Source organism: Polyodon spathula, chromosome 3 (assembly GCF_017654505.1).
Source record: "Polyodon spathula isolate WHYD16114869_AA chromosome 3, ASM1765450v1, whole genome shotgun sequence".
NCBI classification, from domain to species: domain Eukaryota; kingdom Metazoa; phylum Chordata; class Actinopteri; order Acipenseriformes; family Polyodontidae; genus Polyodon; species Polyodon spathula.
This window is the reverse complement of record NC_054536.1, coordinates 23438741-23461741: the sequence shown is the minus strand read 5'-3', so window position 1 is coordinate 23461741 and position 23001 is coordinate 23438741. Positions and strand designations below refer to the sequence as shown.

General features: G+C 39.0%; 1 protein-coding gene across 15 annotated transcripts in view; it reads right to left on the bottom strand.

Annotated features, from left to right (window-relative positions):
* fhod3a (formin homology 2 domain containing 3a) overlaps window positions 1-23001 on the bottom strand; it is a 247016-nt gene that overhangs the window by 102739 nt on the left and 121276 nt on the right. For all 15 annotated transcript variants that reach the window (XM_041244725.1, XM_041244726.1, XM_041244727.1 and 12 more), the window contains exons 4-5: window positions 11592-11659; window positions 3634-3739 (exon numbers count right to left, since the gene is read on the bottom strand). In XM_041244725.1, coding sequence (XP_041100659.1) covers window positions 3634-3739; window positions 11592-11659 — 174 coding nt within the window. The remainder of the gene's footprint in view (window positions 1-3633; window positions 3740-11591; window positions 11660-23001) is intronic.

Below are 23001 nucleotides of genomic sequence, written 5' to 3'. Positions count from 1 at the left end.
TCTGGGCCCATAATGACTGAATGCAGCAGCAGCAGTCAGTAAAAATAACCGCTGGTGGGTAGACCTTCTTCTCTTTGACAAACTAACATCAGGTTCTGTGTTATGCACCAATATGTAAAAAAACGAATAAAATGCAATTTAATGCATGATGAAACTTGTTATTGCGCAAGATCACTGGTTTATCTGCCGCCAATTATCAGCGCTGCTATTTTTTTTTATAGGACTTTGTAATTGAAAACAGCTGTTTAGCATATCTGCATGCCAAGATTAGGTAGCCAGGAGACATGTATTTACAACTAACTGCTAAAAAAGGTAGACGGAATCCAGCTTGCTGGCTTTTCAGCCTGTGTGGGCCGTGTCAGCTGCTTTTATGGTCTTGCTCTCGGCCTGCGATGCTCAAGCCACGATAACTGATATTAGAAAGAGAATGGAGAGTCCTGTAAATCACACCATACGTGGGGGTATGAACAGCACTCCTCACTCCTATGATTTCATAATATATTCAGGAACAGATAAAGTTACCATGCTTTGCAAATGGGAGCCTTATGATTTAATAAAATAAGACTTTTACAGTTCAGTCAGAAACTAGAAACTAGCAAAATCAGTGCCACAGTGCTCTCTGCTTAAGGCCAAATTTGTTGAGGTCTACAGTGATTAAATCGTGTTTCCTTTTCGAATAAATTAACCTCAAAAAACGGAAATCCTCAGTCAAGAACGAGACACCACAAGAGGGTTTTATGAGGATTAAAGCATTAGAACTCTCCAGACCTCCTAATTAGATCAGAGGAGCTCTGCTGGTCAGACAACAATATCCTAAATGCTTTTAGGGGTTAGGTTCCCACCATCTTTTCGCAGGGCTGTGTGATAATATTCAATCAAGCCAGAGCTATTTTAGAACAGATATGTTCAGAATCTCTAGCGAAATTATAAAAACGCCACCAAACACTTTAATTTAATCTAATTGCAGTAAAATAAAATAAAATACAACTCTTAAAAAGTGTGCAGTTTTTATTCAATGAGTTTTTCTGAACCTGCAACACTCAAAGAATGAGTGAGTTCTCTGTTCACATACAAATTTGGCGTGACCTGAGTGAAAACCGGTCCTGGACATTATAAGTGGTGAGCATTCTCTGGTAATTTAAAGACCTTCCAAAACAATCAGTAAATGCTCAGTGAAAGCAGTCACTATCAAAGTTTAATTTACACAGGAACAAATCATAATTTACTAAACAGCATCAGCTTTCCAACCTAATTGCTTAAATGACTATGAACTCTCTGCTATTACATCTTCAAAAAGGCCAATGTACACAATTGTCACACAACTTTACTGGTAATTGTAAGCCAATATTATTTGCCAGAAATGTATTATATATTGTGCATTTGGAATTCTGATACAAAAACATTTATTCAAGAATAATAATGGTTCTATAAAAAACTGTGGTAAAAAGGCACCAATGTGCTACACAAAAACACAGACCCTCTTATGAGGAAGACTGTCTACATCAGTGTGTGCTTTAGGAAGTTTCTTGCCAAGAGCGTGATTCACTTAATGACCAAGTGGCTAGCCTGCTTCTGTTGTTATAAGGTTGAAATGCATTCACAGAGGTCACTGGTTCAAACTCCTGCTGGGGTTGACTCAGCCTAGATGTTAGTCTGAACTGAGTACAATCGAAAAGCCTTGATGCTTATCTGGGAGGTACATAAATCTAACATCAGCCTCAGTTCCACAGCAGCTAACTCTTAGCACCATTTGGAGTTTGACTGCTTAATCAGCGATACAGCAAATATAATTTTTCACCAATCCTTATTGCATTCTGATTTGCTATTGATAAAGCAAAACAGCTAATACAGATGAGCATAATGTTGCATGTTGTCATCCCTAAGCAAGAATATACCAAACAATTAATAATGAGATTAATAATGTCTATTTTAATATTGCTCTATTTACCCCATCCTTAATGCCACAGTCTGAATGGCACCTAAAACTGTATCCCAGTCTACAAACCACCTAGTGACAGTATCACCTTTTTATTATTTTAGGCACTAATGAAGTACAACATGGTCGTTATTTAAAAAATAAATAAAAAAAAAAATAATTGTTTTATGATCTGCCACATCCTAGCAGTGTTTTTATTGGATGTTTAAGCATGGATAACCCGAGCTCCCCTACAGGCTATAAAACGACAATGAACTGGAGTGCATGTCTCCCTGTGATCACAGTACTTCATTTGACCTGTAAATAATTTGCATGGATTCAGTAGTCAGGTTTAATCAAGGTGTGCTCTGGTGACCATTTAAAAATGTTTTGTCCTCCAAAGACAACAAACGGTACGGTAAATAGGAAATGTATCTTAAAGAATATAAAGAAAACAGTAGTGATGATTTACTTTATTTACAAGTATTCCCCTATTTAAAGGTTACCAAACTTCTGAACTGTTGTCCGTAACTATAAGTTATGAACGTACTGTATTCAGTGGAATTTAGACCATTAAAAAATAATCGGAACATGAGGAACAATTACTTGTAGCACCTGACACAAAGCAAAGTGTGTATAACCTACCTAACTAGAAGACAATAAAACTATTGTAACTGCTACAGTATGTAAGGGCTAATTGTCCCACATTGGACCAGAGGACTAGGACATTTCCATGGTAACATAATGCCTTACCCCATTTGCTATATGGCACATCAGACCAACCACATTCATGGTAATTAACCATGGAGTGTCCATAACATGTTTGTATCTCACAACCGTTGACTGGCATACCAAGAGTGACTGTGAAACAATCATGGTAAAAAATGATACCAAGATTTACAGAATGTCTGGTTCTATGTTATGTTGTTACATGTGTTTGTCAGCAATTAAGGAGCTAGAAATCCCTTATAAAAGTTTATCATAGTAAAAGCATAGCAAAGCATAATAAAACATAGAGAAAGCATAGGAAAGCAATGTAAAGAACAGTGAAGTATGGTAAAGCATATTAATAAACATGGTAAACCAGGGTTAATACATGGTATTACCATGGAATGACACAGTAAAAGATAAAAAATACAGTGCAAAAATACCACGGTAAACTTGTATAAGGGATGGCTTAAGTTTTCTTTAATAAGCATAAGTGGAGAAATGAGGTGTCCAGTATGAATATCACTTATTCACTGACAGGCTCTATGCATGCAAGCAAAGCAGCTGGTATGCAAGCAATAGACTGGATGTGGCTTTAAATATTCAACAATAAACCCCTCTTCTGTGATACTGTGGACAAAAGGTACTCCAATCCTTAATGCTTAATTATTAAATTAACTCTTGGCATGTTCAATTAAATCACTTGGGACTTCACAGGAACAAAATCCTGGACTGGAATAGCCCTTGAGGACCAGATTTGGGTATCAGTCCTATAGGGTCCCTCCCAAAAGGTTATTGCTGTATATCATGGTCTAAACCATTGGGGGCAACCACCAATTTACATGTTTACATGAATATGTTTATCATGTTTATACTGCCTTATAATGGCTCCATAAACTAGCGTTACCAATATTTTACTATATATGTATCAGCTAAAATGGCGGTATCTGAGGCCTTTTTTACCCTTTAACTCAACTAAGCCTTTCAACCAAGTATTAAGAACCAAATACCTCTGAGGATGTAATTCTGGTAGTTCTGGTCAGCGTCTGCTCCCACCTTTATCAAACATGTCAGCCCTTCAGCCACAACAAATTCATGGACCAAATCCTTATCGTCCTGAAAAACAAAGTCATGTAAGATTTAATGACAAAATGAACAGAACAAACTGGTGATAGCTTCATCAGTGCAAAAGAAGTAAGAATTCTCAATACAGTACACAAGAGAGAAAACATTTGGGTTGTTGTTGACCTGTGAAGTTATAATTTCCTAATTTGTCCATTTTTAACCTGTTGCCATAAATGTCGTTAAGTTATGGTTTTTCACTCAAGGCTTTTCTCTGTATATGAAAAAAACAAAAAAACCTTGCTAATTGAGAAAGCTGCTGTTTGGTTGTTGCACTCAGAGCTGCCACAACACAAGGGTCGTGTAACCAAACAGAAGTTAAAGATAATGTTTACGCTAACAATATTAGCGCTTGTCTGAAAAAATTGTGTGACACGATTATTTCAAGTTGAAAGTATTTTCATATCTGTTAAAAAACTATTAGCCTGCTGAACCATTTACTTCCCCACAGTCACATGTCTTCTCTGTGCAGAACCTCGTAGAGTAACCAGCCCACCAAGAACACCACAAAACATGCAACTGCTAGAGGGCAGTGAGCACCTACACATAGCAGAAGAGCAGTGGGTATTTTAAAAGTGCTTTGGTCCAAGGACCCATGGCTAGCAGTTAAGGGCTAAAAAGGTTATTTGTTGGATTGTTGCTTATTGTTATGTATAAAGTGGAGGGAACACAAAGCCACTTTTTCAGGAACAGTGGCTTAAAAATCTGGTTCCAGGAGGCCTAGTTTGATGCAACTTTGCTGTATCAAACCCCAAATCTCCCCTGGTGTGCCATGCAGTGGCCTGAAAGTTAGTCTTCAGAAACCAAGTATGAATGACTGCATAAACAAATTAAGATACTGCAAGCTATATTTATATCTAACAAACCATGGCTGCAACAGTGCTTATTTATTTTAAAGTTGTGTATCTCACCTAGGTAAACTACAAGTGACTGAAATCCACAGATTCGTGTCCTAATATCATCTATAGCAGTGCCCATGCACATCACCAAACATTTTTATGTTCGTCTTAGCAAGTTTTTTACCATAAACATATGTTTTATAGTAAAATTATATATTTTAATCTCCCTATATAAAAGTTTTACTTCCAAAGTATTTATTTCAGGCTTTTACCGCTTGTTTAATCCCAATCACATATAAGCCTTGTCACAATAAAGAAGTATGACTGAATGATTGCTGCTAGTGGGTTCGTTATTGTGCCCCGTTACTCTACCGATAACCCCTAACGTTCCTCTAGTCATTTCTTTTAGCAGCCAGCTTCATCATGGCCATGAAATCGGCCTGCAATGTGTGTATAGCTGATAGGGAGAACACTAACAATGGACTTTTTTTTTATTTTTACAAACAATAAAAGTGAACAAATGCTCAACCTAAAACAGCAAGAATCAGTATTAAAATAACAAAAATGTCAATGTGTCAAAGCTAAACAAGAAGACATGATTTCTAGTCACTATTTCTATGCAATTCAAAGTTTGATATTGATAGTGTCAACACAGTTATTGACTTAAGGGAGTTACAGATCCATTTCCAGTTACAGTACAAAATCAATAGAGACAAAATGACAAATATTTTCTGTGGCAATTAACTGACCAAAGCTGATATTTTTTGCATTATGATTATTATTTTTATAATTGGTACACAGTTGTTAAATAACCCCAGGATTTGTCTTTTTTTTCCTCCCACACATAATGCTTGCAACTAGAGGTTTTAATCTTGATATTTTCTACTAATCAATTAATCATCCAATCTACAATTGATAAACTGATTAATCACACTTGTTTGCTAGTGCTATGAAATTGTACTGAAAGATAGTTACAAGTAGTGACATGTGGCACAGTGGCCCCAAGCAAGGCAGGTCTGTGCCCTTTGAAATATGACACAAAACTGCAGTTTAAGTGCTTTTTGTGCACTTTTAATAACTAAATAACATATAAGCAAAACACAGGAACAAAATAAAGGTTTAATAAAAACTACAAACAAGCACGACAAAACTCTTAAAATAAACAAACCCAAAACACCCAAGCTTTGGTATCCCGATGTTCTCTTTCTTTCTTTCTTTCTTTCTTTCTTTCTTTCTTTCTTTCTTTCTTTCTTTCTTTCTTTCTATGTTTATCTCCCTCTCTTGCTCATGATCTCAACAAACAAACCAGTATTCTTCTTTTATACAATGTGACTAGGGGATCAATGACAATTAATTATTCAATCAACCACCACCTGGCCACATTCTACCTTCTACCATTCAACTCTCAATCAAACAATCAATTAAACAATCAAACAATCAACAACCATGTGCCTGTGCAAAAGATGGCCATTTTGGTTTCAGGCTGTCCTTCACAAAGATGGCAGCCAGCCACCAAACTCTCACTCACAGACACACCCGTGAACCCTCATGTGCAGAGCCTACGCTCTGTCACATGACATAATCTGACATATTCTATTGTGCTGTAGTTCCCGTTTGCATTAAGAACGTAAATATTACTGTAAATTACCAGCAACAATACAATCTGGAATACTGAACTTAACAGGTCCGATTTAGGAATACCTTTAACTTTTGAGACTAGCAAAGGTAACTTAATGAGTGCTATTTTATATATGTTCGCTGAAGAGAAATGTCATTTACTGAGTGCTATTTTATTTGTTAGTGGAATAAAAAGTATGTTAATTTTCCAAGGCTATTTGAAAGAAATACATTGCACAAAAAGAAAAAACGGCTTAATTGCAACTAAGATCATTACATTGATTAAAACCCTCACTTCCAACTGATATAATAAATCACAATGCTAAATTAAATCAGTGCGCTTTTTTAAAAAGATTAAAAAAAAAAAAAACCCTAAAAAATGTACGTGTGACATAAGTGCATCTGTAAAGACAGACAGCACTTCCAAATATCCCCAACCATGTGCTAAAGAATGAGCTCATGTACAGTACAATTGTCATGGCAAACATAATCACATTCAGTTAAAATAGCATTGCTACAATAGCCTTCCACAGTGCCATTCACAGGCAGTCTAGTAAAACAAAATGAAGAGATGCATCAGCCTTTACTGTATCACACTGCTTAAAATCTGAGTCATTTTCACATTAACTCAACCTTTGCAGTTAAACAGCTTTTATATGGAATCCTCAGAAAATAATACATTCTCAGTGTTTATTGCACTGTTTGTGTTTTAGGATCCTGTTCCCTGTGAGGTTTTTATTCTTGCTGATTTCACTTAATTATACACACTTTATATATATATATATATATATATATATATATATATATATATATATATATATATGTGTGTGTGTGTGTGTGTGTGTGTGTGTGTGTGTGTGTGTGTGTGTACTTGTTAGGTATGGTACATTAAGGCTTGCTAAAACAGCACATCTATTATAACAACCATAACACTCAGTATCATATTGATATAGACAATAAAGGTTGAAAGTTTGAGCTTTCGAGTATCACTTCTATACTGCAAAGAGCTGGACTTAAATAAAGTATTGTTACATAGCTCAGGCTTGCCTGTGGAATGTATTATTGCTATGTATACAGCTAGATACAAGTACTGATATGAAACTGCAGCATGTTTACTGGTATAGATGAGTACTGATATGGATCTGTGGCGTGTGGAAAAGTATTCATATGAACTGAATATGTGACTTGCTTTTGGAGTAGTATCAAAATGTTTGCTGTACACTGATACAAAACTGGACAGCTTTGTGGGATTATATTGATATGATATAGACCTTTGCTTGTGGTGCAACAATCAGTAGATATTCTATTGTGAAATACCACCCACATCATATTGCCAAACAATACATAACATACACTAATAGGATTTGTATCCCAATATAAGATTGTAACCTAGCATCATAGAAAGAAATGGTCTCAGTCAGGCCCCATGTAAAAGCATTGCAATCAGTACAGGGTAGGCCATGGGAGCATGGTTCAAATTGCACTGGCGGCAAGTTGCCTATCTTGGTCTTTGCAGCACAGACCACTACGGGTCAGGTGCATGATGATTCCAACAGTTTCCAAAAGGCTTCCCAACACTTGCTTCAAGGGTTCAGTAGTTTGGTCACATTTGTTGCTTCTGTTCAGCAGGAAAAAAAAAAAACAGTCAATCTGCTTAACAGTGGAAACAGCAGGAAGTCGCCCATTGATCTTCATTTCTCCTAACAGGTAAGTGGGATGCAATGGTGACGCGACATTCAGATTGGTCATACAAGTCAGTACAAAAGACTATGCTACGTTAATGACCCATATTGAGATGGATCCAAAACTTTTTAGAGAATTTTTTTTACAGAAGTATCAATTAGATCTGTAAATGTATAACTAACTGTCATTGTGACACTTTAGGTAAGAAAAAAACAAATAAATCAATCCAGGAAAATCTCAATAGTTGTTTAAATAAAAAAAAAAAAAAATAAATCACTGCTTTATTTCAAATTGCAATGTCTTTTATAAAAGAAATGTGAGATGGTATCAGATAACACAATTTTTTATGTACTGCTACCAAGTTTTTAAACATAAACTTACTTAGCTGTTTAGTTATCAGCTGTGAAAAGGCACTGCAACATAAGAGTGTGAGATTCAATTCCAGAGAACTGCAAAGCCTTTCTGAAAGATTATTTTCCAAGCATTATGTAAAACAGCAGTATTTTATTGGCAGATAAGCCTAACTTAAATCTGTGACAATAAGGGATTTTAAATTACATACTAGTATATCCCCTTCAGTAACCACGTGTATAATTGTGCCTTGTTAAGGTTGAAATTCTTTTAGCAGCCAAACCTGTTTCAGTTTGAGCATACAAGAGTCCCAACAGTGATGTCCACCAAATTGCATCTATTCAATTGCCAATACTGTGCTGGAACAGATATGCACTGTTGTATGTGCTAATCCCATGTAATGTAGCTGCGTTTGACTTTCTGAATACGTGCACACAAAGACGTAGGGGGAATGAAGGAAGAATTGGTGTTCTCAAGTACAGTTTTCAGCATATTTTAAAGAGCAAATCCATTTCACCCTTTGGACAACACGTACAAAAAACACTGATCACAATGTCCTCAGGGTCAGTTATCGAAAATAATACATATATTTGTGGATAATAAATGTGTCCTATGTGGTGTTTATGAAAGCTATACATTGCCAATTTTGGGGGGATGTCTTTGTAACTATCTCATAAAATAAGGCTTATCTTTGTCAATGCAGATGCTATGACTATAAATTATTATTATGTTATATCTCTTTTTGGCACACTGGGGTGGTTGTGAGCCAAAACCCTTAAGCCCTGCAGTTTAAGCAAAGAAAAGTGACAGTAAGGCCCCAATTCAATTAACTCTTTTCTGCGAGGAAAAGCAAGTATGGGATATTATAAATTGAGGTAACAGGTGGAGAAAATATAAAGTCATATTTGATTTGATTTAAAATAATTGATGGTTAATTAATTCAATCAAAATCAATATTGCACCATGTTTTCTCTGTTTAAAAAAAAAAAAGTGAATTGACTTAGACACTTAAAAAATAAACAGTATCAGACAAAGAAAACAACCTTTTAAAATGTACTTAACTGACTGGGAAGATGATAGGTAGTTGGAATAACATGCTCTTGGGTAGTTTATACTGGCAACCTCAGTAGCACAATTTCAACACAATAAATGTCTGTGGCTTAATGGCAAAACCACATGTACCCTCACACCTGTCCATGACTTAACTCAAGAGGACCATGTTCTATCTCTGGTTAATCCGCCTGTGGGGGTTTAAGTGACCTTTCCTCCTGGAGCAGAATCAAGGTTTTCCCAGCCATACTTTAAACTAATCAACTATCAATTCCATTGCCAGATTAACTCAACCATCACAAAAGAACATGCCGAGCTATTGTCATTGCATATGTTGGAGTCCTATAGGAGCAGACTGAATAATTTTAATTTCCCCACTTCCTGTTTTTCAAATTTAAAATCTAACCAGCGCAGTAAATAAACACTTTGCGACTACAAACACTGCTCTTAACATTCCCTGTCTCTTTCATCTACATGGGGAGTGAATATAAACTCTTCCTTTCTACTTCTGCTTATGTTTGCCTTCTGCTGGTAGCTAAGTGCCTGCAGTATAATTATGATTTTGGATAGCTAAATGAATGACCATTTTCAAACCAGGTTTATGAAAATCAGACACCTACATTACAAATACACTGCCCTTTTTTAACACTGTGCTACTGCAGATGAACTGAAAAGCCTACATACCAGTGAAATAAAAATGTACCAGTATGCTATTTGTATTACCCAAGATGACAATCTGGGTAAAAACTTTATTTATTTTCATTGAGATGCACCTCTTTCTGAATGTCCAGGATGGATTGCAGTACGTCGTGCACATTTTTTAAAACTACAAAAGGTCAAAAGTCTCATAACATAATGACACAGGTAGTATTTACATGATAGGTCTAAGTATAAGACCAGGTTTAAAACCTGCCGACTAGGTAAGCCTGCTTTACTGTATCAGACAGACCTTTCTTATTTCTAAGATGCTCAAAAATCAAAAGAAATGTGTTCCATTCCATGCTGGTTTCACATTGAAGTGTTACAAAGCAGCAGTAATATGTATTGTTGTGAAGGATACTTACCCAATGGGCCCTTTATCTTCCATTTGTTGAATAGGACTAAATCGGTCCCAAAAAATGAATGGCAGTGATTCACTGATTGAGCAGTTGAAATAAATTTGACCTCATAAGTCAGCATGTTAGAAATAGTACTTTTGAATAGCCTTATCCTTATTCAAGTTTGCCATGGTATTTTTGTATGGTATTTTTGCACTTTTACCACGCATTTTCCATGGTAATTCCATGTACTAAACACAAAATTACCCTGGGGTATCATGTTTGTTAATATGCTTTACCATACCTCACTGCTCTTTACATTGCTTTCCTACGATGTACCATGCTTTCACTATGCTTTATCACACTTTTCTATGTTTTTACTAAGGTAAACTTTTATAAGGGTATAGATCCATGAAATACATGTTGGCAGTATGTAAAGACAGGTAGAAGACATTTTTCAGATGGATTGGAATCACCATGTGTTTTTTTAGAGGCAGGATATAATTATAGTGATGCACAGACATACTCCCTACTCTGTCCGGTTTGGCAGATGGGCCAAAAAATTGTGTTGGTAACCCTATATTTTTAGCTCAAAGAGCCAGCTGCCCAACTTTTCGATATGTTGTACATATCTTTCTCAAGGGAACCTGTGTTTGAATCAAAACATTGGAGGTATTTATAGGTGTTTGACGGCATGACAACTACTTGTTATTGTTTAAATTCAAATCCATGATTTATTCTTACATGATGTAATGGTGTTCTATATGTGACATCACTTTTACTTATATCTTTAAATCTATATTAATTCTAATTAACATTATTTTATATAAACTTATATTTATATTATCATGCAATGTTGGCTCTGAGGATCAGCCTTGATATGGTCTCCCCAGCGCATCAGCATGCACAACTTTTGAATTAATTTTGTTTATTTAATTATTTTTAACTTTTATATATTTATTGGAATTAATTAGTTCATTATTTTCTGTTGAGTCCCGCTGGCCTGCAAAAGAAGCTTTCAACAGAGTTTCTGTTCTGTAACTTTAAACTGCTGTGAGTTGCATTGTGTTGTTGCAGTCGGTTCTTATCTTGACAAGTCTAAATCTGAAAGGAAATGTTGCATTTGCCCTTATCCTAACTCTTATATCTTGCATTCATTCATAACCACATTAAAAGGATTACACTTTACAAAGCCTGGGGCAGCAGCAGTGCAATCAAACTGGCAGTGAGAGATTTAATATCTACATAAAAGAGATTGTAAGATTTTACCTGAAAAATCTGCTTCAGGGAAAACAGGGCCCTCCTCAGCTCCCTTCCATTGGAGTTGTAGAGTTTTTCTGCAGGGAAGGAAGCAAAACAAAATCAGTGACCTTTCCATAATGGCCTCAAAGGTTGTATGACGTCCGGAGGGGAAGAAGGTAACACAGGGTTAGGTATACAAGGCCTTTATCACTTTTGACTCGCAGACCTTTTTTTGCCAGCTGGTATTTCTAATTCTTATTAAGCTGTCAGCTGTGTTTTTAAAGGTGGGCTGTACCAGACTGTTCTTTTCTGCAATTACTGTGTTGTTTTTGTTCTTTAATCCTTTCATTTGTGTCCACAATTCTAGGATGCACAACCCCATAATGACCTTTGACTGCCAAGGAATTGACCACAAACATGAATTATTTGGACGGCTTCATAGCCCCATGCTGTTATTTTAAGATGTGTGCCCCATTATGTATTTATTTTATTTATGTTTTACTATGAGTGCCTTTGTAAGCTTGTAGTTACTCAATACAACATTGGTTTTAAAAGCATTTTACAATAGATATGAAAAAAAAAATCAAGAAGTAATCTTGCTTACACTATGTCCCTAACAGCATGTCCGTCTGTGTCTGAAATGGGAGTCAGTGTTCACACATCAACAATAAGCTGGTCCCTACACAAAGCTGGCCTGTATGGACGTGGCAAGAAAAAAAAGCCATTACTCAAAAAGCCTCCTCTTAAATCACATATGGAGTTTGCGAAAAAGCATGTAGATGATACTGCAGACATGTGGAAAAAGGTTTTGTGGTCAGACGAGACAAAAATTGAACTTTTCGGTCTAAATTCCAAGCGTTACATCTGGTGCAAACCCATCACTGCACATCACCCAGTCAACACCATCCCAACTGTCAAGCATGGTGGTGACAGCATCATGTTATGTGGATGCTTTTCTTCAGCAAGGACTGTGAAGCTTGTCAGGATAGAGGGAAGAATGGATGGTGTAAAGTACAGGCAAATCCTTGAGGAAAACCTGTTTGAGTCAGCCAAGACTTGAAACTGGGGAGGAAATTCATATTTCAGCAGGACAATGACCTGAAGCATAAAGCCAAAGTCACACTGAAGTGGTTGAACAAGAAGAGAATTAATGTTCTTGAGTGGCCCAGTCAAAGTCCTGACTTAAATCCAATCGAAAATTTATGGCGAGACTTGAAGATTGCAGTCCATCAACGATCCCCAACAGAACTGGAGCAATTTTCCATGAAGAATGGGCAAAAATGTCACCATCCTACTGTGCAAAGCTAGTAGAGACCTATCCAAAAAGACTAGCAGTAATTGCTGAAAAAGGTGCTTCTGCCAAGTACTGACTTAAGGGGATAAATACTTAAAAAACCAGTAAATTTCATTTTGTATATTTTATTTGCAAGTTTTGCTGACATTTAACCACCTCCTCATAGAACAGTGTTCAGGTTAACCACTACAGCTTTGAATAATAAAAAAAAAAAAAACTGCACATATTATTTGTAATGGAACAACACGTGACATTACTGGTAGGGGGTGATTACTTCTGTAAACCTCCGTATATCAAAGCTGAACGTATTGCCTGTGACGTAGTCGAGCCTGCCCCCCAAGGGCATAAAAGACTGCTGACACAAACATTGTTATTATTTTTCCTGCTGCAATCATGGACACAGCGACCTTGAAGGTTAATGGTTACACTTCCATTTCAGGGTTATGATAATAACATTCAAAATCAAGTAAGAAATGTAACCATTATCTAATGGGTATGAATACCAAAGTTATCGCAAGGCAATATTGCAGACCAACTGGAATGTTACAAGGCTAAGCCAAAGGCCACCTTGCTCGTTACCATTAGGAACCCCATTACAAGTAGCTAGGGTTAAAAAATGTAGGGAGAAACTCACCTTTATGTCTATTTGCAAGGGTTGACCCTGAGGCCACCTTTAATACTCTAGTTCCAAAAAACAGGGTTTTGTGGATCCACGACCTAAGTCTGTAGAACCTAGTAAAGGTATGGATAGTAGTCCACACCACTGCATTGCAAAAGTCATTGACAGATGCACGCTGGCGTAAAACCCACAAAATTGCCATGCAACTGAAGGAATGAGCAGTGAGCTGTTATGGAGGGGGAAAGTTGGCCAGTTGATAGGCAGTTCTGCATGAGTCTGTTATCCATTTGGACAGCCTCTGCCTAGCCAGGACTTGATCATGGGACATTGTCCCAGAGCAGACGACACATTATCTGGACTGCCTCCAACTTTTTGTCCTGTCAACATAGCATGGCAAGGCCCACACTGGGGAAAGTGTATGGAGCTACAGCTCCCTGTCAGACTGGAAGGAGGTGGAAAGAAGCCTCCAAACCCACAGACTGGCTGACATGGAATGCCGAGATAGTGTTCGGCAAAAGGAAGGATCGGTAAGTAGCGTAACCCTTGTCCTGGCCTCTACAAAAATTAAACAGGTTCTTACTAAGGAGAACCCCTGCATTTCACTCATCTGCATTGCGAAGGTGATAGCAAGCAGATAGTCGCTTGAGCGATAACATTTGAGCTCAGCTGAATGCATATGCTTAAAAGAAGACTTCAGGAGTGCATATAGCACCACGTTTAACCTCCATCGAGGAATAATGTCGATGCCTAACCACTTTCAAAATGTTTTCCCCCTGCCAGAAAGCTGAGCTCCCGGGGGACTGAATCAATTTTGATATGGCAAGCTGAAATAGCTGCTAAATAGACCTTTAATGTAGAGGCGGATTTCACCTCACCAAACAGTTCCTGCAAGAATTTCTGTATAACTGCCTTGGGACAGGTCATGGGGTCAAACCCCTTAGGAAAGCACCATGTGTGAAAAATGACCCCCTTGTCCCCATACTGAACCTGTGAACGCTTCACTGGCATTGTGCAGGGTGTCAATAGCCCTGTTCGACAGACCCAGACGGTTCAATGCCAGACCCAGAGCTACAGGCTCAATGGGTCAGATGCCATAAGGCCCCCTGTGCCTGACTAAGCAGATCATGTCACTTGGGTAGTCTCCACGGCTGGCCGCTTAGGAGCTGAATCAGTTTTCTCTGGTGCTTGATTTAATCTACACAAGGCGAGCGGTGGGAAGGCAAACAACAGTTGCCTTGGCTACTGGTGTGCCAAGGCTTCTACTGCCAGCGGGTCCCCATCTCCTATTATGGAGAGCCAGATGGGACAGTGGGTTGATTCTTAGGAGGCAAGAGATCTACCTCTGCTCCCCCAAACCTCTTCCAAATGAGGCTAACATCTTGGGGTTTGCCTCCACTCTGAGGCACTGGGACCCTCCTTGAGAAGAGGTCAGCTGCCTAGTTTTTCCTTTCTGGGCAGATGTACTGCCTACAGTGAGTGTAGGTTCTCATGTGTCCAAAGCAAAGCTTTCAGGCCATGCGATGGAGACTGAGCGACCTGAGGCCACTTTTGTGGTTGATGTAAGCCACCACTGTTGTGTTGGGACAAGCACAGGTTTCCCTCAAACCCTCTGCAACAATGCTACAAGGCTAGTTAAACTGCCTGCCATTGTGTGTGAGTGCAATTCTGTACAGTACCCCAGCCTAGGCTGGACGCATTCATGGTGACAGCCTCCCTTGTGGTGACACTGCCCAACGCTACACCGAGGCACAGATTGGCAGGCTGTTTGCAACAAGACAGTGCCCTTAGACAGTGAAGAACACTGTCAATGGGCAGCCGAAGTTCAATGTGGGCTGCAAAAGCCTAGCTATTAAACTAGGCTTGCACAGAGTGCATGAGCAGGAGACCCAAAGGTAGGGTCTGAGACGCTGCTGCCCTCAGAAGCTCAGAAGTTCTGGAATGTCACTATCATGAGCATTCTGTGGCCAATGAACTGTTACGTATGAGCATATGTCTGAGTTGGAGACTGGGCACAATGAAACAGTTGTCCAAATAGAGTACTCGGATATCTTTGCGTCTCAATTGGTCAGCACGGATTCCCTGCACCTTGAAAAGGCATTGGGAGCTAGAGAGAGGCCAAAAGGAAAAACTTGAACTCATATGCTGTTCTCTGAAAAGTGAACCGAAGGTACTTAAGTGTGCCGGTTTTTATGTGGATATGGAAATTGGCGTCTTTGAGGTTCACCGTGGTAAGCTAGTTGCCTGGCTTGATTGACTGCAACAGCTGTTGCATTATCAACATTTTAAACATCTTTTGGCTCAGATACAGGCCACCATTCAGCTTGGGCATCTAAGTACCTGGAGTAGAACCCTTCTTCCAACTGGAGGGTGTCTATCATATGAATAGCCCATTTTTGCAGCAGGGCTGCTTCCTCCTGAGACACCACAGCGGCGTCCTGTGGGTCCGTGACTGATGTTGCTGTCACGCCCCCAAAGGGAGGGGGACCGTGCTTGAACTGCAGTGAGTAGCCGGTCCTAACTGTAATAAGCACCCGGATGTCTGTGGCATCTCTGACAATGTATTTGGTTTGATGAAATTAGGGCAAGTTTAGTTCAGCCAATCATAGGCCAGTGCTTATTTAGAAGTCGGTAATAGTATCAGACACAAGTGACAAGAAAGCAAATTGGGAAGTATTGCCTTTTTCAGTGAAAGTTGGTAAACAGCAGAGTCTGAGGTATAATATGTTATTCTATCATTATGCCAGCACTTGCTTCTGTCCTGAAAACAGAGATTGGAGGGCAGAGTGCAGGTAATAAATGCACAGGCAGCTATCCTGACCTATCTCCCACAGTAGGTGTCACTATTGTACCATGGTGCTTGACTTCTCCCATACAGCATTACAATCTAATACATCACAGCTGAGATTTTTTTTTTTTTTTTGGGGGGGGGGGGGGGGGGGGGGGGGGGGGGGGGCTTTAATTAAAAACTTTATACCTCTCGCACAACTGAAATATGAAAAGGCTACAAAAAAATAAAAATAAAGGTACTGCAGTGAAAATAAATGCTTAAGGTATGTCTGTAACAATCACAAGGCCTGTCACATCACAAAAAGATAAATACTGACAAAATTTCAGTAAGTTATTTTCTTTTTTGAAAAAAATAATCTAACATCTTTACTGCTGTACAGCGAAGCCCTTCACTCCCGCTGCTCAGCAAAGGAGAGCGCTCTTTACTCTGACAGAGCCCATGCCTCAGCCCTGCTTCCCCATCTGACTGTGCTGCATGGTACTGTTAGGGCCTACCATAAACACTCCAGGGAAACTAGCCACAGAGAAGCTGGTTTATTTTGTTAAAACATGGTTGCTATGTTATGCTTAACATTTTTTTCCTGGCAAGGGAAGGAGAGAGGCTGGCTAATGGGATGGATTTACATCTTGAACTCTGAGGGCTCTATGTCAGTTGCATTCCTGTGTCATCCAGCCAGTACCAGCTGAAGTATTATTGTCCTAATTTTCTATTTTTGTTCGCTTATATGATAGATATAATTACATTATGTATATTCCTTTCTATATATTAAAAAAAAAAAAAAAAACATTGGGTGGAGATAGGGGTCTAAGAATCTCGGTCAAATGGTAGGGCTGCACTACTTCTTCAACCCAAATATCAACAAGAGTAATTTAATTGCCCTCAGAAGAATGAAAAACACACACTTAAGTTTTTGTAACGCTTAACCATCTGAGCAGTTTTTTTCTTCTCCATCCTACAAGTCCCCAGGACATACTTAATGGCCTCAGCTTTAGCTAAATCAGCTATGGCACTACTGCCATTAAGGCCAGAATGAGAACCAAATATGCATGGACCTGCTTAACAGTGCATACTGTACCATGTCCCAGGATAGTAAAACAGAGCCAAAGCAAAACAGAGAAGTATAAAAGAACATGGCTTTGAAACATGCTTTAATAAATTATGGTGAGTATTACAGTAACTCAGTACAAACTCATACAACTAGTCAAAGAATACAGCCAATAAATTACAGCAAACATCCTTCTTTTGACCAGTTCCGTATATAAAAAAAATAAAAATAAAACAAAAAACAGCTTAGCATTAAAATAATTTTGTCTAACCTTTTCAATATCAAGACAGTCCAAACATCTAGGCAGAATAAAGGGGTGTTCTGAATAGAATGAGTCCACTTAGTATAACCATGCCATGGGAAACTTATTTTAGGTGTTTAACATTTCCACAGGTACTTTCTAGTCTTAGCACAGCTACTATTGTCAAAGAAATGCATAGACAGCACATCAGAGATAAATGTGTAAGCTCACATGCATACCTCAAAAGAGAGCTAAAAACTGTCAAACAATTCTTGCCAATATGGAGCAACAGCTGTAGATCCCATTACCTAGCCACACTAAAAGACTAGTAGCCAGCAAAGTGTCTCTGTTTACTGCATCAATGTGCCTCAGTGGAACGAACCTAAGCTGCTGATGTGCATTTGTTCAACATGCTCGCATTTAATATTGTGTTGCTTTAAATTCCCTTCCAATAATATTTTTCCATAGCACATAATGCCTCCAGTGACCAAACATTGTAACTGCAGTTCCTTTCATTGAGATTAGGTCTCTGTGTGGCATAAAATGTCACCCGGAGAGCAAATTCTTTATTGAGCTTGCAGGGTAAATTTGGAATTAAAAGCTAGAGGCATAAAAGAAATATATAATATTAGTAATTATTGTCCTAAAACCACTGGTGAGTTTAATCTTGTTTTTAGTAAACTCACTATGTAAATGTGTATATCAGTAGGAGTAACAATAAGAACAATAGGATCGATCCACTGTATGTGAATAGCTATGTTTTACAGTGTATTGTATTTCCTTTTGTGTTGCTTGCACTCCATGGCCTTCCAGTGAATTAGGTGCTCTGTCAGGTTTACTCAAATGCCTTTAACGTCTGTTACTCTGCGTGAAAACGTTCTAAATAAAACAGAAGTTTCTCACATACAGCAATATGTGCCCTTGGAATTTAGAGATATGATCATTAACAGTAACGGACAATTATTAAGAACTCAGCAAAGAGATAATGAAAAACATTATCCAATTGTTATTTTGAAAGAAAGCCTCAACCTTGAAAATGACACTGGTGAGCTATCACAAACCTTAACACGATGGAAAATATTTCTTCCAGGAGGTGCTGACGAGCCTCATTCCAGCAACTGGAGCAGGCTCCTCTTCTTCCTCCACACTGACAGCACAAAACCCCAGTGAGCTGGGGCTGCGTGTATCTGCCAAAAACTCTTGATTTGTCCAGGTGCTAAATTGATCTAACATCAAGTACCAATATTTATTTTTCTCCTGTCAAAGATTGACAGAGTAACGTCTAGTCAGATAAACGTCAGTCACGCCGTCACAGTCACCTTGCAATGTTATAGGTTTCAACTCTCCTTTTCTTTTCATAGCCTACTACCAGAACACAGTAACATTCCATAGACCTGGGACTATAGCAGCCAAAAGTATTAGCCTTTTTCTTTTTCTTTGGAATTGTTAATTCATGATAAGTTTTTGTAATCATTAATATGGAGAACTGCGCTGTTGATGGGGTGAGAACAGGTCCTGTACTGTACAGTATACAGTACAGACAGCAACACTGTCTACCCTATATTTTTCATGCCTTGTTACTATACATAGACCTGTGAGCCCTGAATTCATAACAGTGTGTGTTATTAAATACAGCATGATGCAGAACAACAATAAATGATTTGTAAAACACCAAGAGAAGCCCTCTCAGTTCTCAAATGATACCAAGCTAATTATAAGTTGAAATAAAAGCAAACCATCTTCCCTTTTCAACTTTATGGGCTGGAGACAACATTTGTTTTATTCTTCCTTAAATACAGCTTTATGGAAAAAAAGGAAATATAAAAGTGTGCCCTAGAGACCACAAAATTGACTAAACCTAACCCCTTGCAAAAAATATATAAACTTTCTTTATATAAATATAAACATACACACACACACACACACACACACACACACACACACACACACACACACACACACACACACACACACACACACACACACACACTCACACACACACACAATAACAAATAACAAGTGTTGTTTAGTCAAAGGAGAATTACATAACAAGCACACACTCTGATGTGTTTCACATTTCCTACATTTTCAATGTGCCAAAACACAATGTTAATGTGTTCTGAAAAAAAAAAAAAAAAAAAAAAATCATGGGTTTTGTACTTGCAAAAAATAAACTTATCCCACATAATCCTCCATAATTCACAAATATCACCGATACCAACACTACTGTATCCAGTGTTATGTAATATTCCTCAAATGTGCTGTTCATCAACTTGCCTACTACACTACTTTTAATAACATGTTTACCATTATATTATTCACTGACACTGGAAAGTCTCACCAGGGAGTTCCTAAGGCAGGTGGTGGCAAGTTACAACATAGAACAATTAGATACATAGAAAACATGTGGTGAGGAATCATAAGTTATCAAAACTGACCCTGAGCTATTGAATGATTGCATCTAAATATGGTTGTGTAATAGTAAAACATGTTGAATGTGTTAAGGTAGGAGACTAAAAACAAGGGACATACATTTTACTCTGGATTTCGGAATCTCACCTGAACAGTGTTTTATGGCATAAAGTGTGGCACAATACTATTAGAGTACTGCTATGGAAATAACACTTGGAAAATAGCACTTTTAAAATAGGTGGATATTGCTATGTAGTATCGACTCAATAAAGGACAATGGCATTGGGTACAGTATGGAACTGTGCTGGCAGGAAGCATGAGAGCTTCCACTCATATTGTAAGGGCACCTCAGTCCTGACATTTAGTGACAATTGTGTTGATTTGTGTGGTGCATATGTGATGCAAGCTAATGTCCACGTGGGGGTGATTTGAGACCACCAATTTATTTTAACTTGTCACCTGAGCTAGAAATGTCACCCAAGCCTCTATAGGTGAAGGTATAACAGGCTTAAGTTGGCCTACCACGCCACATGTACCTTCTCATACTTATATCTTTTCCAATGAACACCATATGGAAATGACACTCAAAATCATACATGAGTTATTAAGACAAAGACCAAAGGCACGATGCAGTTATTAATTACTGGTAGTACAGATTTTAAATGTTCACATCATCCTATCTGTTGTTGAGGTATCGTTTAGACAGATAGTGAAGGATCATAAAAAACAACAACTTTGTTAATCAATCTGAACCATGTAGATGATCACATGGGTCATCTAACAAGGTAACATCTGATCATATGGGTCACAAGGTGTTCCATTTTTAGAAGGGGTGTTGCTGAGCAGGCCCTGGTGAGTTCACTACAGGGCCATTAGCCTTGCTGCTGTGGCCTCTTATTGGGCACCTTGGCTTAAATTCTGGATATTGATGACTAACAAACTTTGTCTCTTGCATTGGACAGCTGTTGTCTACACTGAGTGTGGGTAACAGAAACGTGACCATAACAACTCGTAACTGAACCCAGAGCTCACAAAAGACTGTATGAGATACTGCTCAGGTTTCAGAGGGTCTGTTTGACAACTGTCCCATTCACCTTCCTCTCAGCACACCTGTGAAATGCGCAAATGTGCCATATTCTAATCTTGTTTTTACGTGCCACAATCAGTTTTGCGCTGTGTACAAATATAATCTATCCATAACGCAATTTGGTGGGAGTAGCCAACAGTTTGCAAGATCCTGCCATGTTCGAAAGTGTGCACCAAGCACAAAAACAGTTTTGCGAGGCACAAAATAAGGCTTTTAAAAAGCAAGCCTTAACTCCGCGCACATCACTCCAGCGCTCACTCGCCCAGTCACTGAAGTGAAATGCAGACACTTTCTGAGGTACTACAACAATGGAAAACACTCAGTGATCATACAAGGTTCCGCCCACATCTATATAATGATTATATTCAAAAGAACAATTGTGATACCAGCAACTAGTTTTAATACATGTTTTAAAAATAAACAGGGTAGCTGAAATCATGATCATTTTTTTTGGACAGAAACTAATCACTTTCCCAAGCACGCTTTCTTGGTGCTTAAAGAATCTTTCCCAAAACAGAATCAAGTATTAGTATAATAGTACATACCGTCGGTATGTAACATAGACAGAGCCAGCAGATACTAAACAACTACCTGTTTGCACCTCCTTATAGATTTCAATATCAAATACACTGCTCATACAGTAGTAGGCTATTGGTAAATTTTGTTGCCGTTTTTTAGGGGCGACATACAAAAAAACAAAAAATCAGATCAGTCAGCAATTTGATTGGTTTACACATAGCTTTTATCCATCTAGTTAGTATAATAGACAGCTAGCCTATTTGTGTGCCAGCATGAAGCGCCAGCCAACCAAAGAGCCACACTGCCAAAGAGCCAGGAGTCTAGCTGTGGGAGTCCAGTGAGGAGAGACCTGCGAGGAGAGGCTGTTGGAGAAAAGCCAAACCTAGCAGCGCTCTGGAAGACGCCAACTACTAGACAGGCCTGTACTCTCCCCCTACCACTCCTGTTCCCACTACTACTGTACCTATCTGTCTCACCTGTCCTGCTATGACTGTCTCTCACATCCCTGTTATTCTGTCCTCTCCCTCCCGCCCTCTGTCCTCTCTCTGCCGCTGCTCCGCTAACCCCTCTAACCTCATCCCTCTGCCTCTTTCCCACCCCCACTCTCTCCCATCCCACACTCTCTCTGGTGCTCTCTGGAACTGCCACTCTTGTGTTAACAAAGCTGATTTCATCTCTGCCTTTGCCACCTCTCTTGATTCCCTTGCTCGTTTCACTGAAACCTGGCTCTCTCCTGATAGCATGGTAACTCCTGCTGCCCTGTCCTCTCCTGCTGCCCTGTTCTTCCTCTCCTTCACTCCTTTAAAACCTCTCTCTCTCTCTCCATCCCCTCCTACCCAAAAAGCTGGCTGTCAACTGGACCTCACCTTCTCCAAGGCCTTTTGCCGCTCCACCCTCTTTGTCACCCCTCTGGACCTTACTGATCACTATTTCATCTCTTTTTCTCTGTCTCACTTCTCTCTCCCTACTCCACCTACCCCCACTGTAACCTCCTCATGTAACTTTCACTCTCTCCCCCCCTCTGTCCTTGCCTCCACCGCTCTCTCTCTCCTCCCTTCTATCGATTCCTTCTCCCAACTCTCTGTAGACTCTGCTAACTCCACCCTATTCTCCTCCCTCACCTCCTCCCTCGACTCCCTCTGTCCCCTCACTGCCCAACATGCCCACCCCTCCCCTCCCCAACCCTGGGTCTTCTCTGTGCTCTGCTCCCTGCTTCTCTAGACCTCTACCGCTCCCTCCTGTCCTCCTTCTACTCTACGCTCTCCTCTTTCCAATCTATTATCCAATCCTCCACTAACAACCCCTGGAAACTATTCTCTACCTTCTCCACCCTCCTGAACCCTCCCCCTTTTCCTCCCTCCTCTATCTCTTTGCCTTTTCTTCTCTAAAATCTGATATCCAAAAACTCTTTAACACCTCTTGCCCTGGACTC